General features: G+C 44.0%; 1 protein-coding gene across 2 annotated transcripts; it reads right to left on the bottom strand.

Annotated features, from left to right (window-relative positions):
- Window positions 1-3,148: 3,148 nt before the first annotated feature.
- Window positions 3,149-13,163, bottom strand: IL22RA2 (interleukin 22 receptor subunit alpha 2). 2 transcript variants are annotated; one of them, XM_082307939.1, is made up of 8 exons: window positions 13,002-13,017; window positions 8,865-9,584; window positions 8,348-8,554; window positions 7,277-7,427; window positions 6,274-6,452; window positions 4,821-4,990; window positions 4,212-4,387; window positions 3,149-3,338 (listed from the first exon to the last, which is right to left on the bottom strand). In XM_082307939.1, the coding sequence occupies exons 3-7, from the start codon at window positions 8,442-8,444 to the stop codon at window positions 4,235-4,237; spliced, it is 750 nt and encodes a 249-aa protein (XP_082164065.1). In that variant the 5' UTR covers window positions 8,445-8,554; window positions 8,865-9,584; window positions 13,002-13,017; the 3' UTR covers window positions 3,149-3,338; window positions 4,212-4,234. The 2 variants fall into 2 exon arrangements, with proteins under 2 accessions (XP_082164065.1, XP_082164066.1); XM_082307940.1 differs by lacking the exon at window positions 8,865-9,584 and having other exon boundaries at window positions 13,002-13,163.
- Window positions 13,164-15,627: the final 2,464 nt, after the last annotated feature.

The raw sequence follows: 15,627 nt of genomic DNA, 5'->3' as shown, positions 1-15,627 counted from the left end.
TCTGATTAGGGCAGATATATGGGAGATATGAACAGGACTGGCCAGATGCTAGGCCATATGATAAACACCGAGGATCATGGCATCATATAAAACTGGGCATTTATATGGTACAGCTGGCTATGCATAATCTTCTCCTAATTTATAAGGCTGGAGCATCTGGTCCATTGCTGTTGCTCTATCAGCTTTTCCGGAGCCTTGTTCTTGAATTTCTGGTAGTTGAATACTGCTCTTCTGAGTGCCAGTGGAATGGGAAGTTAAAGCTATTTACAGTGGGAGGTAAGCTCTTGCTCCATCTGACAAATAAGATAATGTTCAGCTGTGGTCATGAAAGAAAGAAGAGTAGATCACTTGTGGGATCAGCTCCACTTCACACAAGGGTCAGTAACTGCAAACTCTAAAAGATATAATATCTATTTCTCATTGGCAGGACCCTCAGCTGCGACACAAAGACTTGGCCAGATGAGGCCATTGCGACAGGCCGTGCCCATGGCTGCAGACATCCCCCAGTGACGTGGCAGGCGAGGGCTTGCAGATTAGGTTGCACAAGTCCTGCTTTCGTTACACTGCTTGGTCTTCCCACCCTATGCCGTAGCCCTAGAAGCCAGCATTTATTTCTCTCTTTCCTGAAACAGAAGCTGGCATTCTGCACTTTGTTAGAAAATACCTGCTCTGTAAGTGACTAAAAAACCAAGAGAAGGGTGTTTTCAGCTGAGTCTTGCAAACTTATGGCCAGGAGTCAAGTCAACGATGTAAAGGTGTCCTGCACTGAGTGGTGTGCATGTGCACTAACCACTGTGGAGCCGTGTGCCAGCAAGGGCAGCTCTGGAGAGGTGGACCCACAGCAGATGGTCTTCTTTTGTCCACGAGGAGGAAGGGGAAGGAGGGCTAGAGCTCACTTTTCCAGGTATTTCCAAACTGACTTGCCTGCAGGAAAGCCCCGGCTGTAATTTAGAGCTCTTCATTCCACCCCATGGAGACGTAAACAGCAGTGCAGCATACAGGCTACGGCACAATGAAGTTGTTTTTAAAAACTACAGCATTACCAAGGCGATCTAGAAGCTGTGGGTGCAGGTCACCCAGCCAGTATATGCTACAGCTGAGTACCTGTCCCCATCCTGCGAGCCCAGTGGAGCATGTCTTGGGAACATGCCACTACTGCTGATTGCAGAGAGAAGATACAGCCCCAGTCATTTTACCAAACCCTTCCCCAGTAAAATTACATGTCAGAGCAAAGCTGAAAGGAAATTTGCATTTCAAATGGAAAGAGAAAATTGACTTTTGCAGAACATCATGGGGTTGGTAATAATAAATCCTGGTACTGTCAGAATGGAAGTGCGTCGTTCCTGCAACTCTTGCACTGCTTTCTGTAAGCCTGCGTTGTTGCTGAGGAAGTGAAATCTGGTTAGCAAACATAGCAGCACAAGACTTCTTCAGACCTTTTATTGTTTTTCCCAGTATACGTGCTGCACATTTTTTATAATTTTATCAAATTGAAAAGCTTTCGGATTTCCAGCATCTCCATAGATCCATAGCATGGCAGCTGCTGTATTTCTAGTCAGGTCTGAACACTTCAGGTAGTCCTATGGCTCTGCTGCTTCTTTTTTTCTTTATGTCTCTTCTAAGATTTGAGAGCCCTAAACAGTTTCATCCTCTGCGTCTGACATAGGTACAGTATCCGGCATTATCAGTCTGTTCCCTGACTAGGTAGATGTTACCTTAATAAAGCTTTATCTTTGTCTAACAACGGCAACATGACCTGCCCTAAGGAAAGAAGTGAATTTGAGAAAGAACTTGAATTACTAGAGATATTGTTTTCAGGCTGTGATAACCCACAAGTGGATGAAGTCACCATGTTGAAATATAAGACAGGCTATTTCTTAATAGTTTGCCTGGATGGTTTTATTGTGGTTCTGCCCAGTGCAAGAGGAGCAGCACGGCAGTGCTGGATCTGAGACTTGTCATGGCGTGAGGTACTATACAGAGATTTAATAAACCTCGCTTATCTAAGTTAAGGAACTGTGGGATATGGGTGGGGCAAAACAATTGGAAGAAATGGGAAAGGTGCAAAAAGGGAACCGTGGTGAAAGACACGTGGTTTTATGGACTAGATATATGGACACGGCTGGATGCCTGCAAATCTAGTCATTCAAATATATCATGTGTTAGAATCAGATGGTGGAAATATCTAATATGCAATGCCGTCTTTTGTTTTGGTAAAGGCAAGAGCGACCAGCATTCACTTACTTAAGCACAGCCTCCTCCCAAACGCCTACTGCCAGCGTCCTGATGCAGTTCTCAGCGGTGCTGCCTCCAGGTGAGGTGTTAGTGACAGAGCATGAAAAATGCTTTGGATGTGGCTTAAGTGAGCTCAAGGTCTGTTACTTAAACTGAACCGATCCACCTTTGTGTACGTGAATTAAGGGAAAAGTGGATAGTGACTATGTAGCAGGGAGCTCCATTTTTCCCTGGGCTTGCTTTGCCCTCTTGTGTCCAGCCCAATCTCACCTCCTCTCATTTAATTTGCAATAACAGAATGCAGTTAAGTATTAAGATTCGCATTACTTACAGACCTTGGAGATCTGGAAAAGCCACTTCACCTCTCCATCCTGGCGTGGCTTAGTGGATATCTACCCAGACCTTGCCCAAGAAATCTTTTCCCTTGTGAGATGAAGACTAGTGGGAGTAAAATCATTAGAAATCACAGGTGATGGTCAGCATTCATTCATCATTTACTGTGAAATGGTTGAAATAGAGGTCTCTTCCTTTCAACTGTCTGTCAGTGACTGAAAGCAAGGGTCTTTTCTGTCTCTGTTTAAATGAGCTCCTGCCTAATCACATATTGGTTTCACTATCAGAAATGTTATGTTGAGGACAATATGAAGACATTGTGAGTGTGGGGTATACTCCTGTACTGTACAGTCCTTATTTTAAAGAAAGGACACTTTTTCATCTTCTGTTGTAACCTTTGTTCTAGAAGAAATAAAATATCTGACATTTCTATTTTACAAATTGTATTTTAATCCCAAGACTTAGAATAGAAAAGCCCTAGAAACAACCTTAGGGATATTTTCACAAATGCTTTTTGCATGTTTTTTTATTTATACTACAAGACTGTTTCCTTTGTAAATGCACATATATACCATCATAAATTGCAATATAAGACATACAAAGAATCCTTGGCTTTTGTGTAGCACAAAATGATTGTGATGAATCAAATCATTTAATGCAGCAAAGGTTAATTTAAAAAGTATCCAAGCATGTATTCCAGACATAGACCACAGATGTTGATTTACAGCTGGATCTGTGATGAAAGGCATCTTCCGCCATTATCCCTGTAACTGGGAAGAGAAAGAGAATTGCTGCTGGAGTGTGCATTTCAGCTGGATGGTATTCAGTTTAACTGAAAATGCAGCACATGCCATTTGCCTGCATCCCTCCTGTACCTCTGCACGTTCAAACTTTGATGCTTTTCCAGTTTTCCTCCATTACCCCTAGAAAGGGCCCAAATCTGAGCTTGCTAAGGCCAATGACACTGAAGTAAACTTCAGCTTAGGTCTTTATACACTCTGTGCCTTGGCACCTGCAAGGCAGGATTGATAGTAAATCTCTCTGCTGGGCATATGATATGTGAAGATAGTCTAGTGATTGACGTAAGTAAACAGATTTTTCAGACCAGCTAATTAAGCTAACTAACTCTTGCATGTTGGCCCATGGAAACTCATGAAATTTGATAACTGATGTATTTTTAAACATATTACACGTGAAGAATGGCCATGAAAAGAGGACAGGCTCATTTGAATTAAATACATCAGATAAATTCCTGAACAGAATTGCAGAGCTTGCAGAAGAATTGCATGTTAATAAAGTTGGAGGTTGCTCATTTTCCTAGTTAATTATTACTTGACGGCAATAAAAACTGATGAAAGCAATACTATGTATAACTGTTTAAAGAAAGGGAAGAGGGAGGCGTTTCTGAGGACCATGCCAGCATGCAAATAATTATCCACGCCGTTCCTCTAATCTCCTTGGCCGTATCATTCTTACCTGGTGTGAAACTAGCTGAGATGATGTAAGAACTCTGGCTAATATTGTCATATGGGATGGCAGTTTTTATGCCACACCTTTTTTTCTCCTTTTGGAGAGTATCTGCCTTTGGTGAGGGGACAGCTGTTGCCTTCCAGGGTCATCTCCACTTTCAGCTGGTGACTTACCTGTTGCAGAGCTGCCAGCCCTGTCACTGCAGCACCGTGCATTGCCTGCTGCTGTAGGCACTGCTTCGGTCCAGCATTGGCACGTATGTTTTAGTCTCGATGCAGTAGCTGACTCCGGGCCTCAAATCTATTTTAATAACCTTGTCTTTGCCTTCATACACCAGGACTCTGTGTTGCTTCAGACAGAGTGGAGTAAAAACAGCCAGTCAAGCACATTACCCTAGCAAGTGTGTCTGTGAGTAAAGTTTGATAAGAACAGAGGATGCAGAGCAGCACATGGACTTGCACAAAGTCAATAACATCATTAATTATTTATGGTTTTTAAAGAAAATCCCCCCCCCCCCCCAATTCCCCTCCCGTCCCAGTTTTTTAATCTAGGTCTTAAAGTATGAAATACTAAGTTGATGGGAAAGAATAAAGGGAGGAATTACCACTCAATTCAAACAAATTCAATTCCTGAAAAATAAGCCTATTTTGTTTTCAAATACTTGCACAGTCATCGATGCTTCACAATCCCAGAAGACTGTTTCAACTGTAAAACAAGAATGGTGTGTCCATACTTTCCCGGCTTTTCAATGGTAAAGGGCTCATAATTGAATACGCACTTACCTCGTTTAGCAAGTTGTTAATTATGAAGACTTGATATAGCAGATCATAATAATTTGACATTGGTATCTGGCTGCCTCTCTTCCTTTTATAAGGAGAACGTGGAGCCTGGAGCTTTAGTATTATGGATTTGTTGCTATGAACCACAGTTACCGTCGGAGGTCCTATCATAGCTAAGGAAAAAAACCCAAAACTATGAACACAATTATAGTTTATTAATAATGCTTCACAGAAAGCAACTGGAATCCATTCAACAATTTAATATTCCTGTTATCAACAGTATATGATGCTGTATTTACTGTTAAAGTGCCACTTTGTAAACCCTTACTTCTTGGTGGTTATTGCTTGGGACATTTTGCGGGTGACATTTCCTGGGTTTGTAAAGCTATCTTTAAGCCAAACTTTTTGAAATCTCTCAGAGCTGCATGTTGCTGACTGCAGGCTGGTCAAGCAAAATGCTTTGGATTCTTTTCCCTGATTTCTTCCCCCCCCATGTTTATCTGTGTGCATGGACTGCATAAAACAGCTGTTTGAACCATTTCAGTTATGCCAAGGACGCAGCTTTAATCATTACTTGCAATTTTTTTGCAATCTGCTTAGTTAAACACAACTACGGGTTCAAGCTAGTGCCTGCATACCTGAGCGTGCAGCCCCAGAGACGTGGGGAGACAGGACAGCAGCTGCCCCATCCATCTCTCCAGGAGGAGGAGGTGGCACAGGGCAAGATGGGCTGTTGCCGCTGCAAGGCACTGCTTTATGTCAAAGCTTGTGGTTTCATCTGTAGAGGAGGCTCAAAGTAGTTTGCACTTCAGGGCTGTGAAGTGACCTGCATTGACATTCAGAATTCAATTTTGCATTGACCAGTGAGAGAAAACTGGTTAATTCATGGGGAACTTACTGGTAGGTACACTGGTACTGTTCGGTGTTTTGACAGTCCTCCAATTTCTAACATACTATGGCATTACAATGACTGTACTAACTCAAAGCTTTGCGCATGTCCTTTCTGAATACACTGCAGTCAGGAAAACAAGTAAATGCAAGAAGAATGGTGGCCACGCAGCTCTCAGCTCTCTTCTCCCCCCCCCCCGCAAGCAGAGAACGTTTCCTTCTTTTCCACCTTGTGTCCAGTCCTTCCAGCAGCTCCGAAAACAGCTGAGAATAATTTGTGTAGTTCCATGCTTTGAGGAAGAGGTTGAGTTAAAGGGAGCCAGGCACTTCTGATCCCATAATTATTGATAAGTGGCTACTTATCCATGGCTGGTTGGCTTTCAAGCGTGGGGAAAATTATTTTATCACGACTCTTCACCTGAGAGCTATTGACTCACAACTTTTTTTGGTATAGCTTTGGAGCTAGAAAAGGATTACTCATGTTTGCAAATTGTGAGCAGAAGTGATGTGTTCCATGCCACAGAAAATCCAATTCCTTTCTCAGAGACACCCATATGTTTGTACTTACTTTCTCGCCAGGGAGTGAATCTGCAGCTGAGGCTCCAGTTGGAATAGACGCCAGCTGACGCGGCTTTCACTCTGCCATAGTAAGGCTCTTGGATGTCAGACATCTCACTCGTTAGGTCACAGACATGGCCTTGAATCCCCCAGCAGTCGTCTTTGTTTTGCCACGTGCTCTGCCCGTACCTGTGGAGAAAGAGGAGGAAGGATGTAAGCTTTAGCTATCGCCGACTGGGTCCTTACAGATTTTTAACCGTCTGTTTTAACTCAGCAGTACTGACAGGCGTTCTGCCTTGGAAATTAGCTCCCTTCAATTTGATGACAGGGAAGATTGATTTCATGGGTGTTTGGGAGATACAGGTTTCTGTCTTTTCTGAAAGAAACCTAAAGCAGAGACTTGGGTCACCAGCTCTGTAGGAGCCACCGCATACTTGCCCCTCGGGAGAGGCAGGCAAGCTTTGGCTTAGCCAGTGTGTTCAATGATGGGCAGAATGCTGGTTTCTACCAGCTAATTTCTCAAAGGCAATAGTGGTGCTCACCAGGTGTGCCAGGGACAGGAGCGTACCTTCTCTGAGGACCAGCCCCTAGCGCTGCCTCAAGTTTGCCATGTGAGGCACCCTGCGGCACTGTCGTGGGCAAGGTGGGCCACTGAAATACCTTAAATGTCCCATTGCAGAAGTACCTGACCTAGCTAGACCTGCTTCAGGCAGGCTGCTGGACCCGGTGACCTCCAGAGGTCCCCTGCAAACTACGTTCTTCTGCAACTCTATGGTGCAATGAGGGTGCAGAGCGTATTGCTGGAGGCGCTTGTTCCCTGCCTGCCTCGGGCCGTTCAGCTGCCCCTTCTGGGCTATTGTCAGGTGCAGCAACAACCACCTGGCAGCCGAGCAGGATGTGGCTGTTCCCCAGGGATGGGGAGAATATCCCGTGTCACCTGAGAAATCCCTTTGATGTGCCAAGCAGGGATGGGCCCCAGCCCGGCGGGAGGCTGGAGTTCCCCTGGTACTTACACTTTATACTGCACAAAGTAGACCGTGTCTCTTGCCTCTCTGGCTGTTCCAGGCTGCCAGTGCAAAGTGCTGTTGAAGTTTAACGAACGAAACTCTACCTTCTGCGGCTTAATTGAATCTTGCAGGTCTTGGTTTTCCACAACTAAAATTGCTGCAAATTATAAGGAATAATAACATAACGTGCTTGTCACAGACATGCTCCTCTGTATTGAAATCGGGAGGTATTGCTGCAGCTCATTTGATTTCATGACTAGCAGACTGCAGAGAAATTAAATCTCCAGGATCTCATGTTTAAAACTTTCCAAGTCACAGTGACCAGATCTAGCAGTTACAGAACAAACACATTTAGTATTATGAAAGGAACAATTTTATGTGGTTTGTTTCTGTTTTTTTTTTTTTTTCATTTTTCCTTAGTGAGTTTACTGCTGTGAAAGATGCCTGATGGACATCCCAGGAAACAAACCCTTTGGATCAATTCACAGAGCCTGTAGTAAGCAGCCCCATCAGTAATTAAAGTCAAGCGCTCTTTCCTCCACGTCTCAGCTTTAACCTGCAGGGGTTATAGCTGTTTTAGCTGTTACCACAGCCGTGTTTATCAGTTCTTGCCTAATAAAAAATAACCTGAGATTCACTGCTTTGCTTTTCCAGTCTGCACTATTGGAAAAAGCTGCCTGACAATCTTCAAGATAGATACCCTGTTTTCAAACCGCGATGGTTACTGATGACAGAATCAGTTAACAATCTCTCTGAAGCATTCAAATCCTAACATTTTCCTGGGTTTCGTGACCCAGATGACTGCAGCTTTATCCATGGCATATCGCAGAATCAGGTAAAACTTGTACTAGTTGAACTGAAACTGATAATACAGCCATGAGCAAATTTAATGAGCAACATACTTATTTTATCTGCATTTCAGAACCTTGAAAGACAAAATAACAGACTAATCTGGAAGTGACTGGACTTTAGAAAGCCACCAAAAGATCCAGAGATTTCTTGGCTCATCCAGAGATTCAATAACAGACCCAACACCCCTCTCCCCACATCGGAAAAGAGCAGAAAGTCTTTACTTACTAGTTATCTCATCCTGAAGCAGGTGCATCAGTAAGCAGAGGGAGGAAAGCGTGATCCCTCTCATGCTTAGGAGAGCAGCTCCATGACTGAAGAGCATCTCTCTTCCTCTTGGGCATGTCTTATGAGGAAGTAATTGTTAAACACTCCAGAGTTCCCCTTACTTTCAACAGTTTCCAAAATCCCCGGTTTGGCTTTGGTTTAATTTGGCTGAAAAACATGAGAGTTGCTCTAAATTAAACATAAGCAATTGTTCTTACTTGGCAACTGTGGTCACTCTGAAGTTTGGAACTAATTATGAAGCAAACCAGCATGAAAAAAAGTCTTTTTTTTTTTTTAGGCACTAATTCCCAAGTGATGTCTGGCAATATTGCTTTGTCCCATAAATTTGTCACACAAGCTTGCTTGCTTGCCATGCTAAGATTTTGCTTTCTTTCTGTCTGTCTGTATTTTTCAGCTCACTAGTCACTCAGAGCTGAAGAACACAAGAAATTTTGCTGCAAACACGTGAAAGACCTACCCATGGGATGTCATCTGATTTGGTGGCCTGTCTTTGGGTCGAATGCAAGCGGATGGAGTTTGCAGGTGTGTTCGCGGCAGGGCGTCATCTAGGAATATATCATCGGAGAAACGAGGGGCCGTGAAATTGCTGTCAGCCCTGCTGTTGGGCAGCACACCCACACCACACTGGCTGCTGGAGAGATGCTAGGAGGCTGGGGCAGCCGCAGCACTGCCAGCTTCTGGGCAGGGAACAGGGAGGCGAGCCAAGCCCATCGGGCCAAAGTGCCACTCTGCGTTGGACTTTCAAACTGCCAGGAGTTACATGCCCCGACTGGTGCGGGTGTGCCATGACGCTGCCTGCACAAATGTTGGCGTTTGTCGCCGCTGTCCTCCGCATCCTGCCTTTCCAATGCGCACATCCCTGCGAGCCTGACCCCAGGGGTCCCCAGCAAAAGCGATCTCGCTTTGTGTTTGTGAAAGTTTTCATGCCATGTGCACAGCTGCCCGGTGGGAGCCAGGTTTCATGCTCCAGGGATGCATGGAAAGCTCAGCTGAGTCGGTCGCTGGCAGCGATCGTGGTGCCGCTGGAGGCAGCTGGGAGCCTGCTGGCTGCGCTGCCCAGCCTTGACCCTCACTCTTCCCTCCCTGAAAGCTCCCTGGTGCTGACATCCACGTGTACTTTGCTGCTCATGCACCAACGCATCTGGGCAAAAGTCAGGATGCAATCCCCTTTTGCAAGCTCATGTTGACAAGCAAGAAGAGAAAAATGCACATTTTGTATGACATAGCACAACAGTATGTAATGATGCCCACCAAAGAAATAAAGGACATGAAGACTACCTGTCTGCAGAAACAAAAATTTGACTAACAATCAATCATCTTTACTTTGGGAAAAGGTGGAAGCAAAACACCTGTCAGGTCAAAAAAGTGCAAGTTCTGGTTCAAATGAAGGTATTTTTTTACTTAAAGGCAACCAGTTGTACTCAGCAAACTGGACAACATCTCATCAAGAAGCTGGCCTCAGTCAGATCCACGGACATAGCCTCTCAGTTCAGCTGATCACCTGTACCTCACTATCCAAGCACTGAACCTGCAGCAGATATATTAAAATGCTAGATGTGTAGCTTTGGATATTTAACTGGTTAACCCAATTAGGGGAATTAAAGAACTGAGGAGAAATGCAGGAAAAAAAAAAAAAACAAACACCAAAATGGAGGTAGAAGGCAGAAAGGCCACCCTGACACCACCGGCTGGGAATTTTTTATCTATCCATTTCCCAAACACATTTTCAAAATCCAATGACCTTTAAGTAGTTCCCCACACCAAATGCAATCAGTATTTCATCATGTTATACGAGCTCAAATGCAGGAATAGGGAACTTTTACAAACCAATCACCAGACTGAAATGTCATCAAAGTTTAGTCACAGGTTGTGTATTTGCTTACTCGAATTGTACCAACACACCTTCCCGTACCCCACGTAACAGCCCATTGCCAGGAGCTGGAGCGTGGAGCTTTGCCAAAGTCGCTTTTGATGGCGGTTCCTCCCATGAACGCAGGGCTGAGGGCCAGCCTGCCTGGCGCCGGGGGGTTTTGCTCAGAAAGGGCTGCTCTGTCACGTGGTGAAACAGGGAAAGAAATGCCTATCCCATGGAAAAACTCAGGTCTTCCTGCGCGCTGCACTCTGATAGCGCTTTATCTGCAATTGGGCTTGGCAGTCTGAAGTAATCAGTAACTCTTCACATAATTTTTGTGATTATTGAAACAGCTGCTGGTAATCCCCAGGTTATTAGCATCCATAACATTGTCCTACTCATCAATGTCAGTCATGCTTCTTCAGTGCTTTTTGTGACAGTTAAACAAGTACCAGCTACACACACACAGCCATGTACATACATGCACATCTTGAGTTTCTTAGAATACATGTATAGCACATTTTAAAATGTAAACAACTGAGGAACACTATAGGATGCCGTGCACTGCAATGCTATTTAAAGTATGAATGAGAACTTTCAGAAAACAATATTGTTTAAGAATGCTCTGAACAGTATTTTGTGAAGAAATTGAAAATGAAAATGAAAATGAAAATGTATTATTTTCTCCAGCAGAGTCCACATAACTAGTTATGCTACTAACTCTTCCTAGCTTACACTGAAGCATCTTTTTGATCCAAACCTTCGTGAAACAGCAGTACTGATGTTTCTGTGAACCAACATAGAACCGTGGGCAAAAGAACGTTTTCTGTTCCTGGAATAAAAACCTATCTGAATGCTGGGTAAACAGATTTCTTTCCCTTGTGGATTGGATATTGCTACACAGAGGTAAAAGTCAAGTACATTCTTGCTGGAAGCTGCCTGACTCATCCAATCTGATAGCACCACTTCATTGGTTTTGGGTTTTTTTGTCTTTTTCCGCTGAAGGAGTTGTTTCCCATTCATAAAAAGAGAAAATTTAACCCCGGAGCTGCTTCTGCAGCACCACTTTTGGCTTTTCAGATGTGAGTCTCAGATATTTGCAGTGGATGTGAGGGCGGGTTTCGCTTAAACACCTGGATGAGGGTGTGGGAAGATGAAGGAAAGGGAGAAACTCCTGAAGCATACAGAGAATACCTAGGCAAGCCCCTATCGTGTGTGGCATTTCACACAAACTGACAATAAAAAATGAGTGGTTCAGATTATTCTGGCCCCAAAGATTACTCTCAATTGGAGCCATAGTTTCCAGTGTTTCACCCTTCTGCTTAGCCAGCATGGACTCAGAAAAACCTGTCTTGGGAGGAGGCTCTGAAGGTCATCCAGTCCAGCCTAATGCTCCAAGCAGGGCTAACGGCAGTGTTACCCCACACTTAACCGCTTTCAGTTTGAGTTTTTCCCCCATATATCTAAGTGGGATTCCGCCACTGCAACTTATGACGGCTGCTTTTTGTGTTTTGATTGGAGGCCTTGGAGAAAAGTCCGTCTTTTCTGCAAATGTTTATATAGTTGGCAACTGCAATTAGATCCCCTCCCCAGCCGTCGCCTCTCCCGGCTGAAGGGACCCAGCTCCCTCAGCCTCTTCAGGTGTGTCATGTGCGGCAGGACAGCCCTTCACCAGCTCAGGGGGGACTGGGAAAATGAATCACTACACACACACCCACCCCCCTACCCCCCCCCCCCAAAAAAAAAAGAAAGGAAAAAAAAGTAAAACCTCACAGTCAGGCAGGCGGGACTTTTTGGATTTTTTTTCCCTGCCCTTCAGGGAAGAAGCATTGCACCACGCGGGTCCTTACAGAGAAGTTTCTGAGGAAGCAAAGCTGACTTTCACTGCACAGTGCGTGCCTTCGTTGCTTCCTGCCCACAGGTACGAGCTGTTCAGCTCTTACTGTTAAAGGGCTTGGGTCAACATTTTAAAGATTACGATTAGAAATTGCCAATGCCGTAGCTGCACCTTGATAGTGAGATATATGAACATATTAAAGATGAAGATCTGCTGAAGGCTCGCTGTGTAGCAAGTCATTATTTGCACATACAATATTTATTTAATGATGTGTAAGACACTGACTTGCACCAGGAAGTTAGTAACCAACGCTAACATTCATTAGGAACCATAGGTAATACCGAACCCCAAAATAGCTCAGCGCCTTTTATTTAAATGACAAGTTTTCTTTTAAATTGTCAGTTTTTCTCATCTGCAAAGCCATATGATTTTTTTTTTCTACCACTAAGGAGTGCTGTAGCTTGCTTAAGCCCATTGAGAAAAGACCCATTTTTCTTTAGGTTGTGAGTCCCTCACCAAATCATCTACAGACAAAAACCCTGCCAGCTTAGAGACATGTGGAATTAATATTCCAGTTTGTTTGTTTTGCTTAGGTAATCTTAATAGTATAGGAAAGGTGCCAGGTGATCCTTTAGCCAGCAGAAACCACAGATAAGCCTGGAAACGTGCAACACAAACATTGCTCATGCTTTCTTGGCCCGCCTACTAAAGTAAAGAAAGGAAGGCTCAAAGCCTGGTAGTGCCGATGCTCGCTCTCTCCGACACACCGCCACCAGAAGGAGCTGAGGCAACGCCTGAAATATCACCAGTGTGGGTAGGGTACATTCATTTTTTCGTAGGTGGTGGTTGGAAGTCTCCGTGCCTGATCACTGAAGCCCTATCCCGACCACACCAGGCTGACTCACCACGCAGCACGAGAAGGGCGAGAGGCTGGGAGGTGTGCGCTGAGGGAAGAGGCAGAAGGAACTGGGATGCCTGCCTCCACATCTGTAATCAAGGCTTGGGCTGCAGAAGGAACAAATGGTTCTGGTAGTTATTTTGGGCAATAAGACCTGGAAACATGCAGGCTTCAGGGGTTTTCCTGGCCAAGGGAAAAAAGAAAAAGAAGGAAAAAAAAAGAAACGGCCTTTCACTCATCTCTTCTGCAAGTGGAAGTTTGTAAGCATCGCACATTCCAGCCGCTGGCTCAGTTCTGTCGTTGCCTTTCGAATTCTCAATATCATCTCTGTATCATCCAAGGAGTGTGAACTCTAGAAAAGGACTGTGTTCTAACAACAATCTTCACCACCATCATCTCCAAATTACTACTGAATTTGTAAACACACTGTAATTTTATGAGCCTTTTTTTTTTTTTTTTAAATCCAACGTCTCAGATCTTATGTGGGCACAGCCTCCTGCCATTCAGGAATTAGCGTGCTGAGCTTTTCAGGACAGAATCCTCCACGCTCAGCGTAACTAGTTTTCACACGTCTCAGAGGTGTTAGTTTCGAATTTACTGCAACGTGACCATTTAACCAGAGGATTTAGATCACCCTGCGGTACTTATCTGCCAAAAAGCTTTGTTCCCTATTCTTTTTCTTACAGGAACTGAAATTTGGCATCTCTCAAATAAAATTGCTAGTTTTGCTGCACACTCTGGAAGCGGTTGATAAAGTCACTCAGTAATTAGTCACCCAAATTCAGAGTTTTTTGTTCCACTTTCTGTTCAGACTTGGGGGAGAGAACAGGTACTATACCAATACCTGATGTAAGGCCAGACTGATTCCTGGGATGAACCCAGGTGGAAGAAGGGACTGAGGAATAGCAAAGGTGCTCTCTGCCTCTTCGCGCTCATCCCGGTGCCGGCACCGCCCCCTAGCCGTTCAGGCAAGCTTTTGCAACCCTTCCTTACCCCTTATCATTTATCTCGCATTTAATCACATTTGCAGCAGGGCACAAGCATGGCTGTTGTTGTCACAGGCCTCAACTCTACCAAACCTAGTAGCAGAAAGCACACACCGCTACACGCCGTTCCCGTCTTCTGGGGTGAGACTGCTTATGCCCTCCACCGTTTCTGTAATTAACTGAGCTGCTACTAACTTGCAACCCCCTCCCCCAACACTCAAAACCCCCAAACATGACACAAAACAGTCATACCCAGAAAAAAAATAGAGTGTATGAGATTTTTATTCTTTTCATTCTGTATTTTCAATCTGAAAGGATTCTATATACTCTTTGTGGAAAGGTATTTTTGAAGGGGCATGTTATTTAAGCAACCTTTCTGAGTCTGCGCTACTCGAGATGTCGGCACAGGAAAAAGCTGGATAAGACTTGACATTGCTGCTTGCTCCTCTGCTGCACACATTGCAAATATTTGACAACTGTGGGATTAATTCTGCAGAACACCCAGTGAGCTGGCTGGCAGAACCATCTGGTTTGTCTGTTCTTTCTCTGCACGTAATGCCTTTCCTCTTCTAAGCTGTGGCTGGATAGTAGAAAACTTCTTTGCCCCCAAACAAATGAAGAATTAGTTTTCAGCCTGATCAGCTACCCGTCATTGTCCAACTACACAAATGGACAAGTTAGAAAACATGAAAGTGAGAGCTGTGTTCAAATGAGATAAAAAAAACCCAAAACCTCAGGAAAACTGTTTTGACTGTAATTAATTCATGATGGGTTAATAAAAAACCTAATCCATTACTAAACTCAATCTGTGTTATAAATTTAAATGTAGTAATTAATGCAGACAAAATTAATCAATCAATTAATGCAGCATAAATTCGAGTTTCTCCATTTGTTCTGACTCTGCTCAATCTGCACAGCCATTTCTAAGAGAATCTGAATTCGTAAGGTATGACTGTTCTTACTGGAATCAGCCCAGAGACAGTACTACTCCTAATCTTAAGTTACTTGGAAGGAGTAAACTTGCTGATCAGGAGCAGAAAGTGTTTTTAAATTGCACATTCTAGATTTGACAGACAAGTGAAACCAAAATTCTTGTAGCAGTAGCCTACAGTCTTTTGGGTAAACTAGCATGACAAAGACAAATAGTTGATTTCCAAAATACATAGAAGAACGCACATGCTCGCTATTAAGAAGTAAACATTACAAAAATAAGACTTTTGTGATCATTTTAACTTCAAATAAAGGAATCTGTAAGAGTTGCAAGGAAGCCCAGCTTTCCTTGCTCTGTAGCAATTAATCCATTCAAATGGTATGACCATTTAATCCTCGTCCGTAACTTCAAAACAGAGCACAAGGAGAGTCCCCCGGCTCAAGCAATAGAATGGGACTGAAGTTACTGCAGTCTGTGTCAATAGCGTCGAAGGGCAAAAAAGAAATTGCAAAGCCAATGATGTAGCCAGAACCAGAGGATCAAAGAGCTCCTGTGTGTCAGCCCTCATCCCTCTCCAAGATCAACTACCGGAGTACAGCAAAGGCACCACCTCACATCTGTACAGGAGAGAGACCTCTTTCAAAACAAACGGGTGTAAATCATGTCCTCAAGCTCAGACTGCCACCGCTGCCTACAGTGAGTGGTATTTCACCCAA

Source organism: Platalea leucorodia, assembly GCF_965183815.1.
Source record: "Platalea leucorodia genome assembly, chromosome: 3".
NCBI lineage: Eukaryota > Metazoa > Chordata > Aves > Pelecaniformes > Threskiornithidae > Platalea > Platalea leucorodia.
The sequence above is the reverse complement of the archived record's forward strand: the minus strand, read 5'-3'. Positions and strand labels throughout refer to the sequence as shown.